This window comes from Echinops telfairi, unplaced genomic scaffold, assembly GCF_000313985.2.
Source record: "Echinops telfairi isolate 266 unplaced genomic scaffold, ASM31398v2 ScPeMD7_7421;HRSCAF=8459, whole genome shotgun sequence".
Classification (NCBI taxonomy): Eukaryota; Metazoa; Chordata; class Mammalia; order Afrosoricida; family Tenrecidae; genus Echinops; species Echinops telfairi.
In genome coordinates this window covers 21,436,662-21,457,524 of record NW_022111321.1, presented here as the reverse complement: position 1 = coordinate 21,457,524, position 20,863 = coordinate 21,436,662, and the positions used below count along the sequence as shown (strand labels likewise).

The window sequence follows — 20,863 nt, the reverse complement described above, 5'->3', positions numbered from 1 at the left end:
CCATTGAGTAGTAAGGCCTGAGTAACCACAAGGCAGAAAGAAACTTAATTCCCCACCAGAAGACGTAGTTCTGATCATGTTTCACTTTATAGCCGAGTCTTGCGCTCTTGGGAAACAGTGGTGAAGAAATCTACTCCACGTTGCGTCCAGAAAATGGTTAACTGCAAAGAGCCATCCTTCCCCACAGGACCTAGAGAAGACTCACGTAAACCCACCTGTTTACCTATAACAAGGGAACCCCCCACCACCCCACCCCCCCGCCAAATAAACCAAATCCCCTGCCATTCCCTGACAGTCAATTCCAACTCAGAGTGATCCTAAGTAGGGTTTTCAAGACTATGAACCTTGAGCTTCATCTTTCTCCCTTGGAGCAGTTGGTGGGTTTGAACCTGACATTAAGGTTAATAATCCAATGCTTATCTCTTAGCACCACTACAGTTAATGTAAACAAAGAACAAACAAAAGACAAACTCACTGCCATCAATTCAATTCTAATTCTTTGTGACCCTACTGGACAGAGGAAAACTGCCCCTGTGGGTTTCCCAGGCTATAAATCTTTTTAGGAGGAGAAAGCCTTAGCGTTCCTCTATGGATCAGCTGGTAGGCTTGAACTCCAACCTTGCGGTTAACAGCCCAGTGTGTAATCATTGAGCTGACAGGCATCCGAAGGTAAGCGCTACCAAAAAAAAAAAGAATCCACTGCCATTGAGTCAATTTTAATTCTAGGGATCCTGTATAGGGTTTTTGATGCTGTAAATCTTTACAAGAACAAACCCTCCTTCCAATGCCCATTCTTTGCCCCATAAATGATTAACTGAACTGCATATCCCCACACATCAATCAAATTGCTTGTTAACCAAACTTTGGTGAAGCTTCTTTCCTTCCTGGGGGCCCCTGAACTTTGGCCTATCCTCAGCCTGAGCTAGCACACAACCCCTCCTAAAAAGTCTCTCTCAGAAAAGAGGCTGGCCTCAGTGTAAATCATTCTTGGATCTACTATCTGATATGCCACCTTTTCATCCTGCTTCCCCACACCTGGTTCTTTTAAGCCTTGTTCACTTCTCTCGCTCTAAAAGAAGTCTTCGGCCTAATTCTTGAGACATCCGCTGATCGTATGGTCAGAGCATTCACTCTGTCGAAATAGTCCCTTTCTACATCTTTTGAAAACAGCCTCTCTTTACTAAGTCTGGGTTTGATTTTTATTGGACAGCTCACAGTTGAATGTGGAGGTCACCTCAAATTGAAAGCACAACTTGGCTCCCTCCAGTTCCCTGGCAACTGGATTGGTGGTTTACTGGATGTAGAGAAAAGGATGGGAAAAGGTTCCAAGAGGATGGCCAAGTTTCTGTTTTAGACAAATGGGCAGATGGGGAGATGCACAGAGCACAAAAGTAGTAGTTTTGGTGGTGGATGAGGGGAGGGGAAAAACGCTCTTTAGATAAAGAACCCTGGTGGTACAGTGGACTAGGCACTGGGCTGTTAGCCACAAGGTCTATGGTTCAAACCCACTAGCCACTCCTGTAAAGATTTACAGAGACCACATATAGGCTTGATATGACTCCCTGGTGGCATAGTGGTTACGCACTGAGATGGCATCCGAAAGCTTCATAGTTTGAAACCAGCAGCTGCTCTGCAGGAGAAAGATGGGGATTTCTACTCTCATAAATGGTTACAGTCTCAGAAACTCCTCAGGGCGCTTCTACCCTGTTCTTTTTTTTTTTTTTTTTAAATCATTTTATTGGGGGCTTGGACAACTCCTTATCACAATCCATACATCCATAGTGTCAAGCACATTTGTTGCCATCATCATTCTGAAAACATTTTCTTTCTACTTAAACCCTTGGTATCAGCTCCTCATTTTTTGTGGGACACAGAAGAATTTCTCACAAGTCTCCCCCAAATATATGCCAAACTTAGCTGCTTGCAAATGACTATACACACTTGGAGGTCATCAGAAGTAGATCAGGGGTCATTCTCCCTAAGAGTTATCAGCCATCTAGATCAAGCAGTCACCACTGTTTATCCCACAACAAGTAGGGCCCACTCCCTTCTGATAAGGATAGTAGTTGTGTTTCCTTGTAGGAGACCCCAGAGAGGTCAAACCGGCCCTAGGATGACCAAGGTTAGGCTGCCATCATGAATCTAGGGTCCGCCCATCTTGTCACATGTATACCCCTAGACCTTCCCATTCCTATGGGCACACCCCTAGCTCCTCCCCTTCCTTGTGACGCTTATGCCTATCATACATCCCCTTCCTACGATGTGTATGCCTATTGTACTGCCCCTTCCTGTGATGTGTAGTTAGCTGTAATCATGCCGTCCTAAAGAGATATAACCCTTGGTTAGCAATAAAGTTGGGGCTCTCTCCTGCTCTCAAGGCCGGGCTCCCCCCACGAGGCCCACCAAGCAGGGCTGAGGTGAGTATGCTACTATGAATTATGTCTGACTCCATTATGTAATTCAATATCTCCTCTATCTCTCATGCTCTGTATGACTTTACTATAATCTTTACTTATTATCGCTGTACAATTGTGCCTACCGGACCTGTGACGATTTGTTGGGGCCCCACTTCTCCCCACAATGTTTCCTCTCCCTTCCTGCCCCCACTCCCTCACGAACCCTTGATTATTATAAATTATTTTTATTTTGTCATGTCTTACACTGTCCGACGTGTCCTTTCACCCACTTTTCTGTCACCCGTCCTCCATTGTGAGTCCTAATTAACTCAATAACAGTGAGTTTGGTTTTTTGTAGGACTCAATAAAGTCCATGGCAGTGGGTTTATTGTGTAGATGGAATCCCTGGGAGACAAAAATACCCTCATCTGCCTACTCAAAGGTTGGAGGTTTGAGCACACCTACAGAAGCCCTGGAAGAAAGGCCTGGCACTCTATCTCCCAAAATAACAACAGCAACCCTATGGAGCACAGGTCTTCTCTGATCCACATGGGAGTCAACATGAGTTCTATTTCACTGAATAGCAACTGGTACTGGTATTGCATCCAAAAACCCATTGCCACCTGTCAATTCATACTCTATCTGAACTCTATTGGGGTGGACCAGAACTTCCCCCACAGAGTTTCCAAGGTGACAATCTTTACAGAAGCAGACTGCCACGGTTTCTCCTGCAGAGGTTCAAACTTTAGACCTTGGAGTTAGCTGCCAAGTGTTAACCACTACACTCCTAGGGCTCCTTTTGGTACTGCTTTGATACACCTAATTGCTCATCTTGGGATCGGCTGCTATTCCTTTTGCCATGGCCCAAGCTCTAAGATCTCTTTCATCTTCTGGGACAGACTTGAATCCTCTGCTCCAAAGTTCCTTGGCATCAAAAGAAAATCTGAAAACAAATGTTCCTTTCAGAAGTGAGAGAGCCCACATTTCAAACTGGAGTGAACTTAGAGCAGTGTGATGGCCTCGGAGCTTAGAAAACTTTGTGATTTGGAGTGGCATTGACTTGAGTTTGTTTGTTTTTCATTATTCTACATTTCTATTAGCATGGCAACCAGACTCTACTTGATGGCTTTGGTTTGGATTTTTTTTTTTAAGGCATCTAAAGAAAAACATTTTCAGAGATGTCATCATTCATTTAAACTCCCCATGCCAGGTTTTATTTTTAATGAAGTATCAGCAGGAGGAGGGTGGGAGAGATTTGTCATGAAGCGAACTAAGCAAGCGCAAGCTTCTGGACCTCTTATTTGTTCAATCTTCTTCCTAGAGAAGGCCTAATGTCTTATTCAGAGTTTTGTCATCTTATTCTTTTTACAAGATTCACCAAATTATATAGGCTGTAGGAGCCATAAGACTTGGGGCTGTTAGGTTCAAGCTCCTAGCCAATAAGGGGTGGTATACTTAGGTGGGTGTTACACCTGGATTGGCCCATCTAAGCCAGGTGAATTTGTCTCAGACAATGGGGTTGTCCATGCCTCCCAACAGGGTCCCTGAGAAGTCAGAGGTTTTTCTCTGGCTGTCTCCCAGGGGCTGCAACACACAGTTCAGCACGGCCAGCTATACAGCCCAACTCGGCTGTGCCGTGTCTCCCACCTAACATGCTGCGAACCCTGTCTGGCTTGTGTTCCATTTACTGTAGAACCTGAAACTGCTTCTAACATTCATAAAGCTTACCTGGATCACAAACCAGGCTTCAGCGTGAATTCTTTCTTGTGTGAAGCCAAGGACCCAGGTTTACCTCTCCCATGAGAGAGAGAGATATCTAACATATGGTGCCGTGACTCGGAGCTACAATGCTGAGGAAACAGCAGCTTGGTTGGACTTTAAAACTGCACCGCGCAAAATTTGGAAAGGACACCAGCTTTGATTTATCCTGCCACAGAAGTCGCTGTGACCTGCTCATAATATATTGTAGAAGCCCTATCCCTTTGTGTCTGTATTTCTATGTCTGCTCCCTATTTTTAGGAGTGATAAGTCTGCTTTTCTGTGTTTCTGGGGGCTTTCATGCACTCCCCAGTCTAGATTCCTGGGATGGGATGGGACCTCTATGCCTTTTTTATTTTCAGTGGTCTGCTTTACATCTCAGCCAGCTAGATAGTCATGCATGCATGCGTAAACCCTGTTGGTCTCTGCAGGACTCTGGATTCAGTGGCTTACCCTGCCAGTTGACTAAACCGGGTGTGGAGGCCGCCATTTTCCCAACCACGTGACTCTCCGCTCCCCGGCAAGATGGCACTGCCCAGTGGATGTGGTCATTTTTGTTTCGGGACAACTGAGCACGTGACCCTGGCCAAGATGCCACCCACTGCTCCAAACATGTGAGGGCTGGGCAGTGCCTAGGTAGCGGGTTGTTTGGGCCCTAGGAGTTAGCCCTGCCTAGTCCCAGGAGCCAACCGCTTCCCTTTTGCCCCTTCCATTCCCTTTAGCTTTCTCCTGGTTTCACAAACTAGCTGCTTTAGCATTCTGGCAGTGTGGGTTTGTCCTTCTTCCTACCAGCTGGTTTTTCGTTGTCCAGGCCTAGGCCCAAGGCATTTGGGAGCCAAGCCCCTGAGTAACTGTTAACTTTCGCCTTTAAGCGATACTGCTTCCAGCACTTTTTTGGAACATCTCCTGATACAGTTTCGCTGAAACATGTATCCAGCCAAGATTCCAATTTTCCTAAAATGTTCCCTGAACTACTGACCAATCACTCCTACCCTTCATAGGTTCGAGAGTCCACTCTTGCCAGCAGGCACCTATGAAGGCTATTGGGAGCCCACTCCAAGCAATGGTCTCTCCTTTGGGGTCGGTGAATTACTCATGCCAGTAATTCCCTCTGTAGGCCCTGCATGGTCACCTAAGCCAATGACCGAGGTTTGCTGTCTAGAAAACAGTCGGGCCCAGTTTGCCAGCAAAGACTGGTGTCTCCGACCTCTCCCTCAAATAAGGGCACCTGCTCGAGGCCCCAGTTTCAGGCACCCTAGAGGTGTGCACTGAAACTACATTACTGACCTTGAGGCATCGTACTCCCAGTAATTGGGGAGTGGTGGTGTGGGGGGGGGGGGGTCAGCAGTTCGACATTTTACAATAGGGAGCAGGAGGTGCAGGCTCAGGAGGAGAGAAGGAAGGACATCAGGCATGCCCGAGTGCCGGCCGCATTTGCTAATTGCCCATCAACTGCCTCCCAGGTTTCCCAGATCTGTGACCAAAGTGCCAAGTGCTATGTGTGTTGGGAACCAGGCCCCTGGGCATGGAACTGCCCTAGCCAGAATAGGCCCGGCTGAGGGCCATGCCACCCCAACAAGAAAGCTGGCCACCAGAGTGTACCTTGTCCTATGGCAGATAGCCAAGAGGGAGGGTGCCCACAGGCCAGTGGGCAGCTGCTCACTGAAGATTGGCCCTGCCGGGTCAGCAAAGCAGCAGGAAAGCTGTAGCGGGTCTGGAACCTCAGGTGAGTAATCAATGTGCCAACAAGGTCGTGGAGGCCCTCCTAGAAACAGGGCTGCCTGTCCTGTCCTCACCTTCTTCCCTGGACCCTGGGCACCGTTCACAGGTGGAACCGTGGAAGCTGTTGCACACAGACCCCTCACAATTCTGCACAGCATACAGACAAGCACCCCTGAGAACTGTTGGGGGTGTTTCACTGCCACCCCAGGACAGATAAAGGCTCCACAGAAACTCTACCTCAGACTCATCACAGCCTTTAAGCCAGTGAATGCTTTTACCCTGTTCCTGGGCTTACAGTGAACAAACACCCATGCCTGTCAGTCCTAACATTCCCTCTTCTAAACTAACTGTGACACTAACCCACCTCCAAGGGCACTGCCATCTCACAACCTTACCCTGTCTCACCTAAACCGCCCACCTGTTTGTCTCTTCCAGAAGTTCTCAGGGTACCAATGTCTCTGAACCAAGTGTGCCAACTCCAGGACCACCAGCTCCTTGACCACCCCAACTTCATCTATCATGGGCCCTGAGCAGCCAACCCCTTCCCACAGAGTAGGAAGTGTGTGTACCCAAAACCCCACTCCACCTCTTTTGCCAACAGGAAGCAGCCAGAAGTGCCGTTGCCCAGTTCCCCCCAAATTTGGGTACATACATCATCAGGGGGGAAATGTTAGGTTTGAGCTCCTGGTCAGGAAGGGGTGGTATACCTAGGTGGGTGTTACACCTGGATTCGCCCATCTAAGCCAGGTAAATTTGATTCAGCCAACGGGGTCGACCAGTATTGTCGGCTCTGGCCCTCTCTCCCAGGGGCTCTGACACACAGTTCAGTGCAGCCGGGTTACACAGCCCAACACTCGGCTGTTCCACTTCCCGCCAACCATGCCTCAGACTGTCTGCTTGTGTTCCATTTACTATAAAACCTGAAACTGCTTCTAACTTTCATAAAACTCACTTGGATCATAAACCAGGCTTCGGCGTGAATTCTTTCTCACGAGAAGCCAAGGGCCGAGGTATATTTCTCCCGAGAGAGAGAGAGAGAGAGAGATATCTAACAGGGCCACTCCTGCGGGGTGTCATCAGCTCAGTGAAAGATTGTAAAAATATGTCCCCATGTTATGCCATGATTCTAGTCTGCCACATTTCCATCAAAAGAGAAGGATTATAGAGCTCAAATCCCATTTCAACTAACATGAAGCAGTGTGTCAGTTTCTGAGAAAATCCCATTGTCTTTTCATCCCATTTGTCCAGGAATTTTTTTTTTAACTTGTTAAAAATCACAAATGACATCACAAGTGTTAGTAGAAGAATACTTTTCAGTCCAGGGAATGGTTAGTCTATCAAGCACTAAATAATAATAACATTTCATAATCCAAATGTATTTGGTGATCCCACGGGGCTGTGGTGAGAAGTGCACACATGCAGAAGCTGCAGGGCTGCCCGGAGCATTGCAGGAAATTCCATGCCAGTGGAAAATTACTCCCAGGCTCTGAGGAAGGCATGCTAGTCAGTCAGAAACCCTGGCTGTGGCTTAGCTCACTACTGACTCATCTATGAAAGAGTTAAGAAGCCCAGGGGAGGCTGTGAGCCCCTTTGTATTCTACAATGGGACTGAATTCTCGTTGTAATCATGTGACAGTGAATTAAAATGCCTCTATTTGCAGGGGATATTTGCAGAGGATGCTGACTTTTGGGTCTGTCCTTTCTTTTCTGTTTCTGTCTAATCTGCCATCGGATTTTCTCCCAGAACTGGGAAATGCAAACCAACCAGAGAGAGAGCGAGCCGTACCAATGGATATCTGGGTTCATATCATGCAAATTATCCTGGGAAAAACCTGGTTTGAGTATAATCCCAAAGTTCTCTGAGGACCTCATCCTATTAAAGCACAGTATTCAAAAGCCGTTCCATTAAGGTGCCCCTTAATGGAGTCAGAGAAAACGGATCCTGATGGCCTCACAAGATCATCGATTAAAAAAAGAAAACATAGCAAATGGCAAATCAACTCTCCCAGGGAATGTTTCAGCAGTAAACATTTCTCTAACCCTGCTCAGTTCCCGGGGCATATATTATGCAAATCGTCCTACCACATCACCAATCTCCCTTTTTCTTTAGGAACCCTTTGTGTCCCTAGCCCATGGCTGGCTGGGAGCTCGCCCTCCACCGCCTGCCGGCTGCCAGAGCCACAGACATAATGTGGGCTTTGTTTACGTGTCCATAAATATTGAACAATTCAGAAGCAGTACCCCTCCCAACACAAAGGCAAAATGATTATTCTGAGGCAATTTCGGGGTCACCAGCACACTACAAGACCTCCCCACAAACAGGGACAAACAGACAAGAGAGGACTTGGTGGGGAAATCACAGAGGGGGAACTAGGTCAAGTGGGTCAGCTCATCTCTAGAGGAGACTGACCAACCAGGAGCTGCAGGGGGAGGGGAGGGCACCCCTCCCTCCCACCCTCAAGGGCTTTGTTGATCAAGGAAAACCTCTTCTACCTGATCGGTTTATCTTGGCATCCACTTGCAAATACATTAGGAGTGAGCTAAGTCCCTCAGCCAGCCTCAAACGGAAACCTGGCGGAGTTACTAGTCTTACTCCCTTCCTGCTGGAGAAGGTGGAGGAGAGAAGCCCTGACTTTCCCTCTGCCCTTCTTTGGTGAAAGCTGCATTTGCAGGCTGTGGCAGCGTATCAGGGAGAAACCCACCTATGAGGCAGCGAGCCAGGCAGGAGGCTGGTAAGGGCTAGAAATGGTTCCAGGACTTGCTGAAATCTTAACAGCTGGGCTGTAAACAGCAGATGAAACATGCAATTACCTGATTCCATAAAGATTTACAGCTGGGAAGCCCTATGGGGCAGTTCTACTCTGTCCAATAGGCATGTTATGAGTCAGAATTGACTGGAGGGCAATAGGTTTGTGGTGGTTAGAGTTGTTGTTGTTTTAAGATGCTATAAACATGATTCCATAAAGTACCTTTTGGACTATTCACGTAGACTCTACTGTCACCCCATGTACCAACTCCTTCATCTACATTCCCTGTTCAAATCTGACTCATGCAAAACTTGAAATCAGTTTCTTTTCCTGGGTGCTAGTGGTTTAAATAGAATAATCAGTGCACCCGGGCAAAAAAGCTACAAGGAAAAGAGCTACCTGTAGTCCTGATATCATTTTCTTTGCTTCCTCCATTTCTTTTTCCAAATGCTCTTGTTGTTCCAACAGTTGTTCTTCCCATGAGCTCTCCAGATAGGGTCCTGGGCTCTCAGGTCGCCAGTCTCCCCGAGACACTGGAGAATCGATCTCCTCTACAGAACGACAGGATGGGAGAGAGCTCATCTTGGTGAAAAGTGAATTTCCGGCAGAAAGCGTCTACAGGTTCAGGTCAGCTGCCTTCCAACCCTGCCCGCGTGACGCAAGCTGGGCTCTCCAGCAGGTGGAGTTGTGGGGCATAAAGCATTGGCTGTTGACTCCAGGCTCCAGGGAGCATCTGCTACGCTGTTAGGGAAAGCTATCCTCTTTAGAACCCTTAGGAAGCAGTAAGACTCCCTCCTGGGAGTCTCGGTATGGGACACATAGATTTCACTCTTCATTCTCTAGAGCCTGATTCCTTCCAGCAAGTACAAAGAGAGGAGCTGACAAGTCAGATGCATTGAAAAACCAAACTCCTCTTGGTTGCTCCGGTGCTTTAGAGGGGAGACTTCAAAACTCCTTTTGACTATTCAGTTCTAAGGTCTTTCACAGATAACATTGTGTGAGTCACACAGGAAACAAACCATGAAAAGCATACTTGCACAAACTGTTTCATATCTCACTCTGGTTTTCTTTTGCTACCTTTACTGCCCGCATGCAAATGCGCCTCGACGGTGCTGGTGAGGAGCCGCAAGGTTAGCAGTTCAAACTTATCAGATGCTTCTCAGGCGAAAGATGGGTTTGTCGGCTTTCATAAAGATTTACAGTCTCGGGAAACCCTTTATTTAGGGTCGCTCTGAGTCGGATTTTGGCTAACTGTATGCATCGCCATTTCAATTGTGTAATGGCCAACAGCAGAATAACTTCTCTGAGTAAGTTTGTTCATTCATAAAACAAGGATAACTTTCCCGGGCTGCTGTGAAGAAGGCATTAGGTGACCTGTATGGGGGCGGTCTGTGGTACAAGGCTCAGAAGGTGACTGTCTCTTTGGTGCTAAGGGGGGATGCAGAGTAAGGAAGGGCTTAATTCCAGGTTTCCCTCTCTGGGTTTTTAGCATCATTATGGATGAATAGCTCTTTATCTAACCCACCAGCTAGGCTTCTTCCAGGCCACCCTCATGTTGACATGAGAAAAAGGAAAGCAACAGAGGCCGAGTAAGAGGTCAAAGGAGACCTGGGGCCACAACAGGTGAGTGCTGGCTGCTAACTGAAAGGTCAGCAGTCGGAACCCACCCAAGGGCTCCCGGAGAGAAAGACCTGGGAATCTGCTTACGGAAAGATTTCCTCCTAGAACATCTGAGGTTGCTGTGAGTTGAAATCCACTCAGTGGCACCCAGCAACAACACCCTCATGAAGAAGTCTACGCAGAAGGGACTCAGTGTGGTCTGTTCTTATCCTTCATATAGACCTGCTCTCTACTGTTCATACGGTCTCCCTGCCCCCAAATTATCTGTATAAAATAGGAATAAACATTGGTCACTTATATAAGGCTCCTGACAATCCCCAAACCATTTCCTAATTCATAGGTAGCCAGCTGCTGAAGAGCCCGTCTAGGCTGCTGCAGAGGCTTTTGACAGCTAAGGCATCAAGTGACATTCTGCAAGAGGTTAACATTAAATGCCCCCTATGGCATTAGAACTCTCTAAAGCAGCAGTTCTCAACTTGTGGGTCACGACCCCTTTGGAGGTTGCACGATCCTTTCACAGGGGTCACCCGATTCATCACAGTAGCAAAATGACAGTTATGAAGTAACAACAAAAATAATTTTATGGTTGGGGGTCACCACAACATGAGGAACTGTATTAAAGGGTCATGGCATTAGGAAGGTTGAGAACCACTGCTCTAGAGCCACCAGTGTACTTACACACCATAGAGAAAGAGGGAGAGGGCCAGGGACTTTATAGATGGACAGGCAGGACCCCCAAACTCTTCAATCTGGGAACTACTCCCCAAGCCAACTTGGACCAGGCTGATAGGTACCATACCTGTTCTGTTCTCTATTCCATCAGAAGCAATAATCACAAAATCTGCCTTCTCCTCCGCCTGGGTTATAATGGATTCACTCTTTGCACTGTGGATTGGACTGGGTGAAGTCAGGCTATGATCAAAGGATACAGAAACAGACAAGTGTTATGAACAGTTCTTTAGAAAGAACCAACTTTCCTAATTTATCCCAGATACACATTCTTATTCATTCTTACTCCCGCATAAGACGGTGCCTGGCCACGGTAAGAACAAACACTTGTTGAATGAATGAAACGAATGTTGAATGTATAGACTAACCAGTTCCGAGAAGTCTTCACCACACCAAGGCTACCTTTAAGTCTAATTAATTGAGGACAAAATTCATTCCTCAGAAGGATAGGTTATCCATTCTTAAGAGGACCTAAGATGTGGTATGTTTAATTAGTACCACCATCCCTGGCCTCTGTTGAGTGACCAATGGAAGTGTGGGTCTTCCATTGAGAGCTGGATGGAAATTCTGTAGTTTGTTTTCCGATGTTTGCAAGAGATATTTTGCCACAGAGACAAGAAATGCCAGCAGAGTGACATGGTAGACCAGCTCTGGGCTGATCCCAAATGGGAGACAGGAAGAAAGGTGTTCAACGGGGAGAAATCACTGGAGTATGTTTCATGCCAGGCTGGATGAGGAGAGGGATTCTATGGCCAAAGTGGGGGGGGGGGGGGGGGGGAAGAAGCCCTCCTAGGAGATAAAGATGGCAGAGTAAAGAATACCATTGCCATCAAGTTGATGTTGATGCCTAGTGAAGAAAAGTGAGTGTCATTACTTGGCTTACTCCCATCAGAGCTACCTCAGCCACAGTTTGTCCCAGTAGTCACCAGAAAACATTGCAACAAATCTCAAGGTAACTGCTCCATTCCCAAGGACACGACATTCTAAAACTCCAGAAGGGCAGCAGGTCTACCCATCAGGATGGTCTGATGGGGAAAAGAGGTCTGTCTGAAGAGCCCTGTTTCTTTGCGCTGCACCTTGAGAACATGAGCACTGAAACAATCTCAGGGGCTATGGGGTTCCCAGGCCCAGCCCCCTCTCAGGAATTCTCTCTAAATCCATCACCTAGACAACAAGGCAAGTATCTAAAACTCACTGACCCACTTAATGTGCCCCTGAGGTCTCCCAGGCTAATCCCACTGCCACCAAGATCAGGAGTTAACATCTCTGTCTTCCTAGAAAGAAGTATAAACTAGAGATCAGGAGGAGGTCGTCAGAGATTCTGAAACCTCTCTAACAGACCAAGGACAAGTGTTTCATTCTCCCGGTTGCTGAAGGGCTTTGGTGGGAAGTGACCTCAACCAGGAACATGTTCTCATCCTCAGGAGAACTACAAAATCTTGCAAACAACGTTTTTCTTCTTCCAATGAAAGAGAGTCTTAACAATCTTTATAAATCTACTCCCAGGACCGGCAAGAGAAGGGTGGGGAGTGGGAAGACATGTTCTTCAGAAATGGGGGGTTGCTACATAGAGTGCTCTTAGCCTTCTTTCACGTGCCTTCTAACTCCAGAGTCTCTTCTGGAGAAACCCTGGGTTAAGGATGCTCTTAGGCCTCCCGGAGTTATTCAGAGTGACCCTTTTCACACCGGAACACAAACGCCCCAGTCTTGCACCATCTTCACAATTGCCCCTCTGTTGGCGCCCACTGCTGCCAATCCATCTTGTGGAGGGTCTGCCCCTTTTTTATGCTGACCCATAACTTTACCAACTTTGTCCTTCTCCGGCGACTAGTCCCTCCTGAGAACATGTCCCAAGTATGTAAGACAACGTTTCACTGTTCTCGCTCCGGAGGGATTTTGTGGCTGTACTTCTTCAGAGGCAACTCTGCTCATTCTTCTGACAGTCCATGGTCTAATTTCATATTATTTTTTAATACCATAATTCCGAAACATCAATTCTTTTCCGGTTTTCCTTACTTATTTACTACATACCTATGAGGCAATGGAAATACCATGGGTTGGGTCAGATCTACCTTAAGTCTAAGGGTTGTTAACACCGTTGGGTTGGCTCCGGCTTATAGTGCCCCTCCGTACAATGGAATGAAACACTGCCCAGTTCTGTGCCACCCTCACAATAGATCTTCGGGTTGAGCTCATTGTTATCTAAGGGCACAGTGTTATTTATAAAGAGAATGGACTTATGACCACAGACATTTGCCTGCTTACAGAAATGGGACTCAAATGCAGAAAGAGCCTGCAGCCAGTGCCACTTCGAGGAAGAATAAAACAGTGCTTTCTCAGCTGACGAGGTGCGATGGATTGCATGCCCCACTGCCTGATTTGGGCTGGACCACTGTGGGTATGTGAGAGACGAATGCGGGGTGGTAGTGCTAGTGTGAGCCTAGGATGCTGGAAAACTGTTTACCTAAAAGCAGAGCTCTATTTCCACAACGCATGCCCAGCTCCACTTTCTCCCTCCAAAGCAAACTGTCTCCCATATAAGGGCAGAGGAGGCGGAGGTCTGGGTATCCAACCCCATCGGGGGAGTGGCAGAGCAGTCAAAGAAAAACAACATTTCTCTTTCCTGAATTGTGGCTGACAGTCTAAAAGGCCAGAGTAAGAGCAGCAGACTAGAAGGCCATGTCCAAAGAGAGATCACACATCCCGGAGGAACCAGAATCCTGCAGCATGCTGTGAGAGCAGGCACCTGTCCTGCTCCCTAGCAGGAGCTCCACTGGGAGCAAAGAGCTGTATATCCAGCGCCCCGAGTCATCACAAAGTATTTTAATGCTAATTAATTATAAGGCTTAGACTTCCCCCTGACTAGCTTAAAGGCCCTTTTTAATAAACAAGTAATCCCCTAAATGGCCATGGTAATCCTCACTGCGATCAGGGAATGACTGGTTTCAAATCGGGTCAGGCTGGTAGATTTCTTTACTCCCACGGGTTTACCATCATTCCACTCTTATCTCTCAGACAAGCAACCCCCCACCCCCACCCCAGCAAAGATCCTTCCAAAATAGATTAGGGTTTCGTTTCTTTTTTAAAAATGGGTAATGGGCACTAAAGAAAAGTGTCCTGTCCCCTGGGAATTCCCCTCCCTTAGCAGAGACAGAGAGGTGAAAGGTCCACTCCTCCATCCCTCGTTAGTTCCAGTCTTCTCACCTAAGGGAGCGTGACCTGTGCACTCCGCTGTCTTGCCTGTATCCTTCCCGGTCTGTTTTGGGCCAACAGCATCCCGCATGCTTCCTTCCACCCAAGCGCCCACCTCCGAAGCCCAAGTGGCCCCAGCTCACCATTTCACTTGCGTCCCTCCCATGGTCCCCCTCTTGGCTCTGGCTTCAGCGAATCTGCTTCCCCGGGTGAGGTGGCAAGCTTGGAGTCACATTGCTCCCCAATTCGGGCATGTCTGCCCTCCCTGGGGCCCGAAGAACGACTCCACAGGCAAGCTAATAACAAGAGGTGCGGGCTCCAATCGCTGGAGACAGTCGGCAGGACGGAGGGCTAGGCGCTGTTCCGGGAGATGGGAGGATGCTCCGGGGTCTGAAGCGTGCTGTCCCAGCAATTCAGGGACCGCAACAGGCCGGCCTCAGCGCGAGCCGCCGCCTCTCGCAGGCTGCGGGCCCCAGCCAGCTGCATCTCGATTCCGTTCAGCTGTGCGGCTCCGAGCATCTTGCTCCGGTGCGGCAAGCGGAGGCATCTCAACCCATCTCCAACCGGAAGAAACGGCCCCCGCGCCCCAGCTCTGCTGTGGAGTCTTGGAACAGACAGCCGACGACGCGAGGGCAACCCCAGCTCTAAAGGCGCCCCTCCCTTCCCTTACTGACCCCTCCCCTCCCTTCCGGGCTGTCGCTCGCTGCCAGGCAGCACTGGGGTCGGGTCCACCCTGCCTGGCGCTCCGCTCAGCGCCTGCGTGCGCCTGCCCTGCCCGCGCGACCCCAGGGAGCTGGGGCCAGGTAAGGAGGCAAGGGCCAGGGGGCGGGACAAGGGGGTGGGGGGCAGATGAGGCGCACACGGACCGGAGTCTGCTGATCCTACTCCCGAGAATCTGCGGCTGAAAACCTTCCTTTTCCTAATCTAACCCGCTCCCGCCGAGCACACACGGAGGTCCGGCGACCTTCACCCCAATCACGAAACGCAAAATGCCAATCAACGGACGCCTTGGCCTTCAGCCCAGGTTTCCAAGGAGGGAGGGGGCTGGAGGGTGGAGACTGGGGATGGGGGTGGGGGGTTCCTTCTACGGAAACCCACGAAGGAACGCCTATCTCCTCCCACCTTCCCCAACTGACTGCGTTTCATGTTTTCTTTTTTTCTGCAATGGAAAATCATTTTGCTTGGACGAAGCAACAGGTGGGCAGGGCCTGGCAGGGTGGCTCGCCAGGTGGCAGGGAAGGAGCTGAAACCCTGCCTCTTCGGGGGCCACAGAGCATGGGGTAGGGCTCTCCCTGCACTGGGAAGGCAGAATATGCCTGGGAGCCTAGGGAAGCCTTCTCCTTCCCTGGGAGCTTACTGCGGAAAAGGATCCAGGGAGGGAGGGGTCAGTATTAGAAAGAAAAAGGAAGCAGCCGAAAACAAAGGGCCATGCGAACTATTCTCCTCGGACCCCTCTTCTGGAAGGCTGTCACCGTCAGTCTACCTCAGGGCCATTTCCATTTCCAATGGGTACCTAATCGACACTCTCTCAAAGCTCCCTACCCGAAATCTGCAGGAAGGAGCAGATAGTTAATGCTTAATTTTACGTTCTGTGCATTTTACCACAGTAAATGAATTATTTTAAAAACTCACACGTTAAAGGTTAAAAAGAAAGTTGATCAAGGTTACAGTATGTTAAAATGCTGGAAAGAGCGTCATGTGACCACAATAAACTCAGGAAATGGTCCATCAAAATAGATGGCAGTTTTTTTGTTTTTGTGTGTGTGAGGAAAAGGAACAAGAGGAAAAAAACAAAGATATGTAAAACACACATATGACAATTAATTATCTGGGCTTTGGAACTGGCCAATCTGAATTGGAACTGGCAACAAAAGATTACATGCTTTCTCATCACTTATCAAGTATCTCGTTAGGAGATTTCCCATTTACAGCAATAGTGAAAAATCTCTCCAATCTCTTTGCACATTAACAACAAACACCTGGCCAGGGTAACCACTGCCAGAGTATACGGTGAGAGGAACATTGGCTGTGATAGTGGTGGAAAATGGAATTTTTTCCCCAAAGCTATGTATTTAAATTTTTTAAATAAAACAACCTTATCACCTTCAATGTACTCTCCATGACAATATACTTTTCAAGTCTGTGATTCCATTCTTGAAAACATGTTTCAAACTCCTCTGTTTGGATGGCTGACAGCCCCTCCCTAGTGTTTTTCTTCACCTCCTCTATGTGTCAAATCGCTGTCCTTTCATGTCCCTCTTCATTCACAGAAACAAAAAGAAATCACACAGAGCGAGGTCAGGTGAGTAAGGCTTGTGGAGCAAGAGGCATGCTGGTTTTTTTGCCAAAAACTAGTGCACTGAGATGGCTGCGTGAGCAGATGCATTGTAGTGGTGGCAAAACCAGGCCCTGTCTGCCACAAATCAGGCCTTTTTTGTCACACACTGTTACGCTATCTTTTCAGAACCTCTAAACAGAAAGCATGATGAGCGGTCTGGCCTGGTGGAACAAACTCCAAATGCACTACGAGTTGACCTTTCATCTGTTTGGGAAGTTGACAGACGTCCAGAATGAGTTTTGTCATTAATCAACATTTCACCTTTTTTGAAACGAGAAAACCACTCATCCACCTGAGTGTTTCCCATAGTGCTGTCCTTGTAAGCTGTGTTCAACATCACAACAGTTTCTGTGGCATTTTTCCAGAGCAGGAAACAAAATTTCACACCGCATGCTGTTCTCTTAAATCAGCCATCACAAAAAATGAGGTTTGAGCGAAACTGCTTTTATGAAAAAATTCATTGTGACCAGGGAGAACCTTCCCAGGCGATGTCACTAAATGCACGAACTCAGAGTGAGTTGCTCGATGCTGGCTAGTGGGAAAAATGCATGCTACAAAATGCTCCGCCCAGTGGAGCTTTTTCCCATTTGGCGGGGAGGGGGGGGGACACGGGACATGTCAACTAGGCTGGACTCTGTTCTCAGTGGTCTGGCAGTCATGGAATGGTGTAGTCATCCTCTAGTTTCATATAATACCAATTTCCCAGAAGTCTTTGGAACCTAACCGTATTGATAAGCAAAGAGAGGGTGTAAAGGCCTAAGTTAGAAGTGAATGAATGAATCAGCAACAAAATGTAGTTTCACACTAAGCTAACATGATCTGGGACTGAGTTTATAGGAGCATGATTTACTTGAGCCAGGAAAGTAATAGTTTTCTGCTCTATGCTTGTCATTGATTAATTAATTTTAATTAATTAAAACACCATGTCCTGCTTGGGTCCATGCATTTGACTCTGAGAGGTCGAGGCTGCCTCTCTGCTACATTCACAAATGCCATTAACCTACTGAAATGCATACTTAAACCAAAACCAAACTTACTGCCATCAAGTCAACTCCGGCTCACAATGACCCGAAAGGGCGGGGTAGAACTGCCCCTGTGGGGTTCCCAGGCCGTAACTGTTTACAGGAGTAGAAAACCTCTTCTTTCTCCTGCAGAGAATCTGGTGGCTTCAAACTCATGGTTAACAGCCCAACAGGTAACTAGCCACCCCCCCCCCACCAGGGCTCCCTCAAATGCATACGAATCAGCCACATAGCTCAGCCCTTCAAATGCAAGTTGGAAGCATTCTCATACTCTCAAACAACTTTCTTTAATTTTTCCCTCTTGCTGTCAGATTTCTACAGCCTTCTCAAGAGAAAATTCAAGGCTTACTCTTAGGCTTAAAGACAATGTAACAGAACTGGACGCTACAAACACTGGCAGCTCCTATGGAAACGGCGGAACCACTGGGCTGGTCCCTCACAGCTCCCAGTCATGCCTCCATGTGGACACAGCTGAGCACTTGCACTGTGGCTCGGCGCAGAGCTTCCAGATATGAGGAATTTGCCAGATCCTAGCCCATCTTCCTGCCTGCACAAACCACACACAGTGATAAGGGCTGCCCATCTAAAGCCAAACAAACACTGAAGGAAAGAGAAAGGGCTGGAGTGTCTCATTGCTTGTTTTCTGCTGTTACTTCAAAAGTTGCTGGCATTCAGCTTTCAGCCAGTAAAGCATCTGACTTTTGGCATTCCGTAGTAAACAGTGGGAGGAGGCCACCATTACCTGGAGCAGCTGGACTCTGATGGGGACCTTTGCTGCCCTTCGTACTGCTGCACCAGGGCTCGCACGCTCCAGTACGGATTCTCAATCTCCTCGTCCACGCTGCTGTTCCTTAAGTCAGAGGGCACCAGGAAAGGAGAGGGTGTCAGTCGCACAGGGAAGTTCAGCCAGTTCCGACAGAATGCCCCTCTGCACGACACGTCCCTGAGAGACACTTAAAGACTAGGAGGGAATATCGCTGAATTGTTCATGTAGGAACACCCCAAAAACCTGTTTGCCAAGGGTCAGTTCTGGCTCATGGTGAACCAAAAGGACAGAGTATGGCTGCCCCACTGGGTTTTCAAGGCTGTGTGTATCTTTAAGGGGCCATGGTGGTACTGTGAGGTACACCTTGGGCTGCCAGCCAAAAGGGTGGCAGTTTGAGGCCACCAGACATTCCACAGGGGGAAGATGAGGTAGTTTGCTTCAATGAAGATTTACAGTTTTGAGACACTCTAGGAAGCAGTTTTACTCTGTCCTCTAGGGTCACTAGGAGCCTTATTGACACTGTGGGTTAGGCTGCTAACCACAAAGTCAGTGGTTCAAACCCACCAGCCACTCTGTGGGAGAAAGATGAGGCTGTCTACTCCCATAGAGATTTACCATTTTGGAAACCCCATGCAGGATTGCCAGGAGTAGGAATTGACTCAATGAAGAGCATCTGTTTGGGGTGCGGGGCTTGATAAGGTCATAATGAGTTAAAGTCAACCCAATGGTAGTGAGGATTTGGGGTACATCTTTAAAAAAAAAAACTTTATTGGCGCATAATCCACATATGGGTACCTCTTTATGGGTGCGTTTTGCTACATTTTGCTTCCACAAAGTGTCTGGTGGGTTGGAGGGCTAACCTTTTGGTTCATAGCTCAGCCTTTTAGCCACTGCCCCACTAGTGCCCCTTACAGCCACAGCAACCGTGAATGCAGTCAATTACATATTTTAAAAACCAGTAGGGGAGATTGGCACAAAAACAGGTAATTTCATGAATCTGCCAAGCCTCCAGGTCCTGCTCTTGCTCAGCGGATAAACAACCCCCTTTCTGGCATGGGCTCTCAGGGGGGCCTAGCCTTCAGGGCACATTCTCTTCAGGGGAGAGCTCCCCAAATAGATTAGAACTCTGCCCCAGCGCATCTGTCTCCCAGGTAAGAAAGCACACTGTGCTGAAGGCATGGATTTAAAATCCTGGATTCCTGAGTAGAAAATTGCCCGATTCCCTTCCTTTCTGCTCACAGCAAAGAGCAACGTCTCTAGAATGAAAGGCTTTCTCGTTGGGAGTGCCTTCTCCACCTCTGTGCCACGAGCCTTGCAGCAGTGCTAGGCTACTGGCGCACCTAGGGCATGCACGCTATGGGTTAAAAGCAGCAATATCAGAGAGAGGGACCAGTTCCCCACCTCCAGCTTTCTGCCCTTACCTTTGCCTGTACCGGAAGACGTCTCGTCCTGACCGGGACATGTCATGACACACGTCGGCCAGGGCAGCTGCTGCCCCCTGGGCCACAGCTGTGGCACAGTGTGGTTGGTGACTCTGCAGAGGAGTGCTGGAGTCCCGACCTTGGCTCACCATCCTGCTAGAGCCAGGTTTGAAGTGAGCTGCCAGGGCAAGCACCAGCCTCATGATAGACTTGAGGTTGCCTTCCACAATATCTGCGGGACAGAAGAGACCAGGCAGGCGACTGAGTACACATTTGCTAGTGACACAGGTTGGCCAGGCAGCCAGGGTTTCTGTCCCCACACAACTCTGTTCCACAGGGGAGACACAATTAAAAGGCACAAGATACTATTGTACCATGGGAGAAGTCCAAGATTCTTTGAGAACTCTGAGTAGAGGCATCGAGAGGGCTCAGGGAGGGATTCCTAGAGGAAGTGAGTCTGGGACCCACGATGTGATTGATGAAGAGCAGTTCATCAGAAGGGGGAAGAGAAGGAAAAAGAGTAGTCTGGGAAGAGGGAACAGCAGGTGCGAAGGTCTCAAGGTGAGTGAGAGCATGCGACATTGATTGGAGTTGTGCTGTCCGATATGGTAGCTACTGGCCATGCTTGGCTACTGACCCTTAACACGTGGCTGCCAAGGGCTCAAGTAGAAAGAAAATGTTTTGAAAATGATGATGGCAACATATGTGCAAATGTGCTCGACACAATGGATCTATGCATGGATTTTGATAAGAGCTGTTAAGAGCCCCCAATAAAATGATTAAAAACAAAAAACATGGCCAGCCCAAATCGAGATGTGCTCTACGTGTGGTACACACAAATGAAGGCCACACGGCATTTAGACCTCACTTGAACCAGAACTAGCATGCGGCTAGCTCACTAACCTTTCATCTCAGCCACATGGTACAATCATGCTAGTCTTTAGTTACATCAAGAGTATTTCAATATTTAAGATCCATTCAAGTTAATCCCATCGATGTGCTTTTCCTTTTCTCCTGCTGGCGGTGTTGGGTGTCCCTGAGCCTGTTCTGCCTCATGGTGGCCTCATGGGACACAACAGAACTGCCACGTGGGGGTTCCTAAGCTGAAATCTCTACGGGAGCAGGTCACCAGTCTATCTCCCATGGAGCCAC

The 20,863-nt window shown here is 48.2% G+C and overlaps 1 protein-coding gene across 1 annotated transcript in view; it reads right to left on the bottom strand.

The window, feature by feature from the left end:
- Positions 1–20,863, bottom strand: part of DIXDC1 (DIX domain containing 1) — an 84,198-nt gene that overhangs the window by 36,860 nt on the left and 26,475 nt on the right. Inside the window, exons 4-8 of the mRNA XM_013006248.3 lie at positions 19,712–19,943; positions 18,267–18,374; positions 11,043–11,155; positions 9,023–9,174; positions 6–17 (exon numbers count right to left, since the gene is read on the bottom strand). Coding sequence (XP_012861702.2) covers positions 6–17; positions 9,023–9,174; positions 11,043–11,155; positions 18,267–18,374; positions 19,712–19,943 — 617 coding nt within the window. The remainder of the gene's footprint in view (positions 1–5; positions 18–9,022; positions 9,175–11,042; positions 11,156–18,266; positions 18,375–19,711; positions 19,944–20,863) is intronic.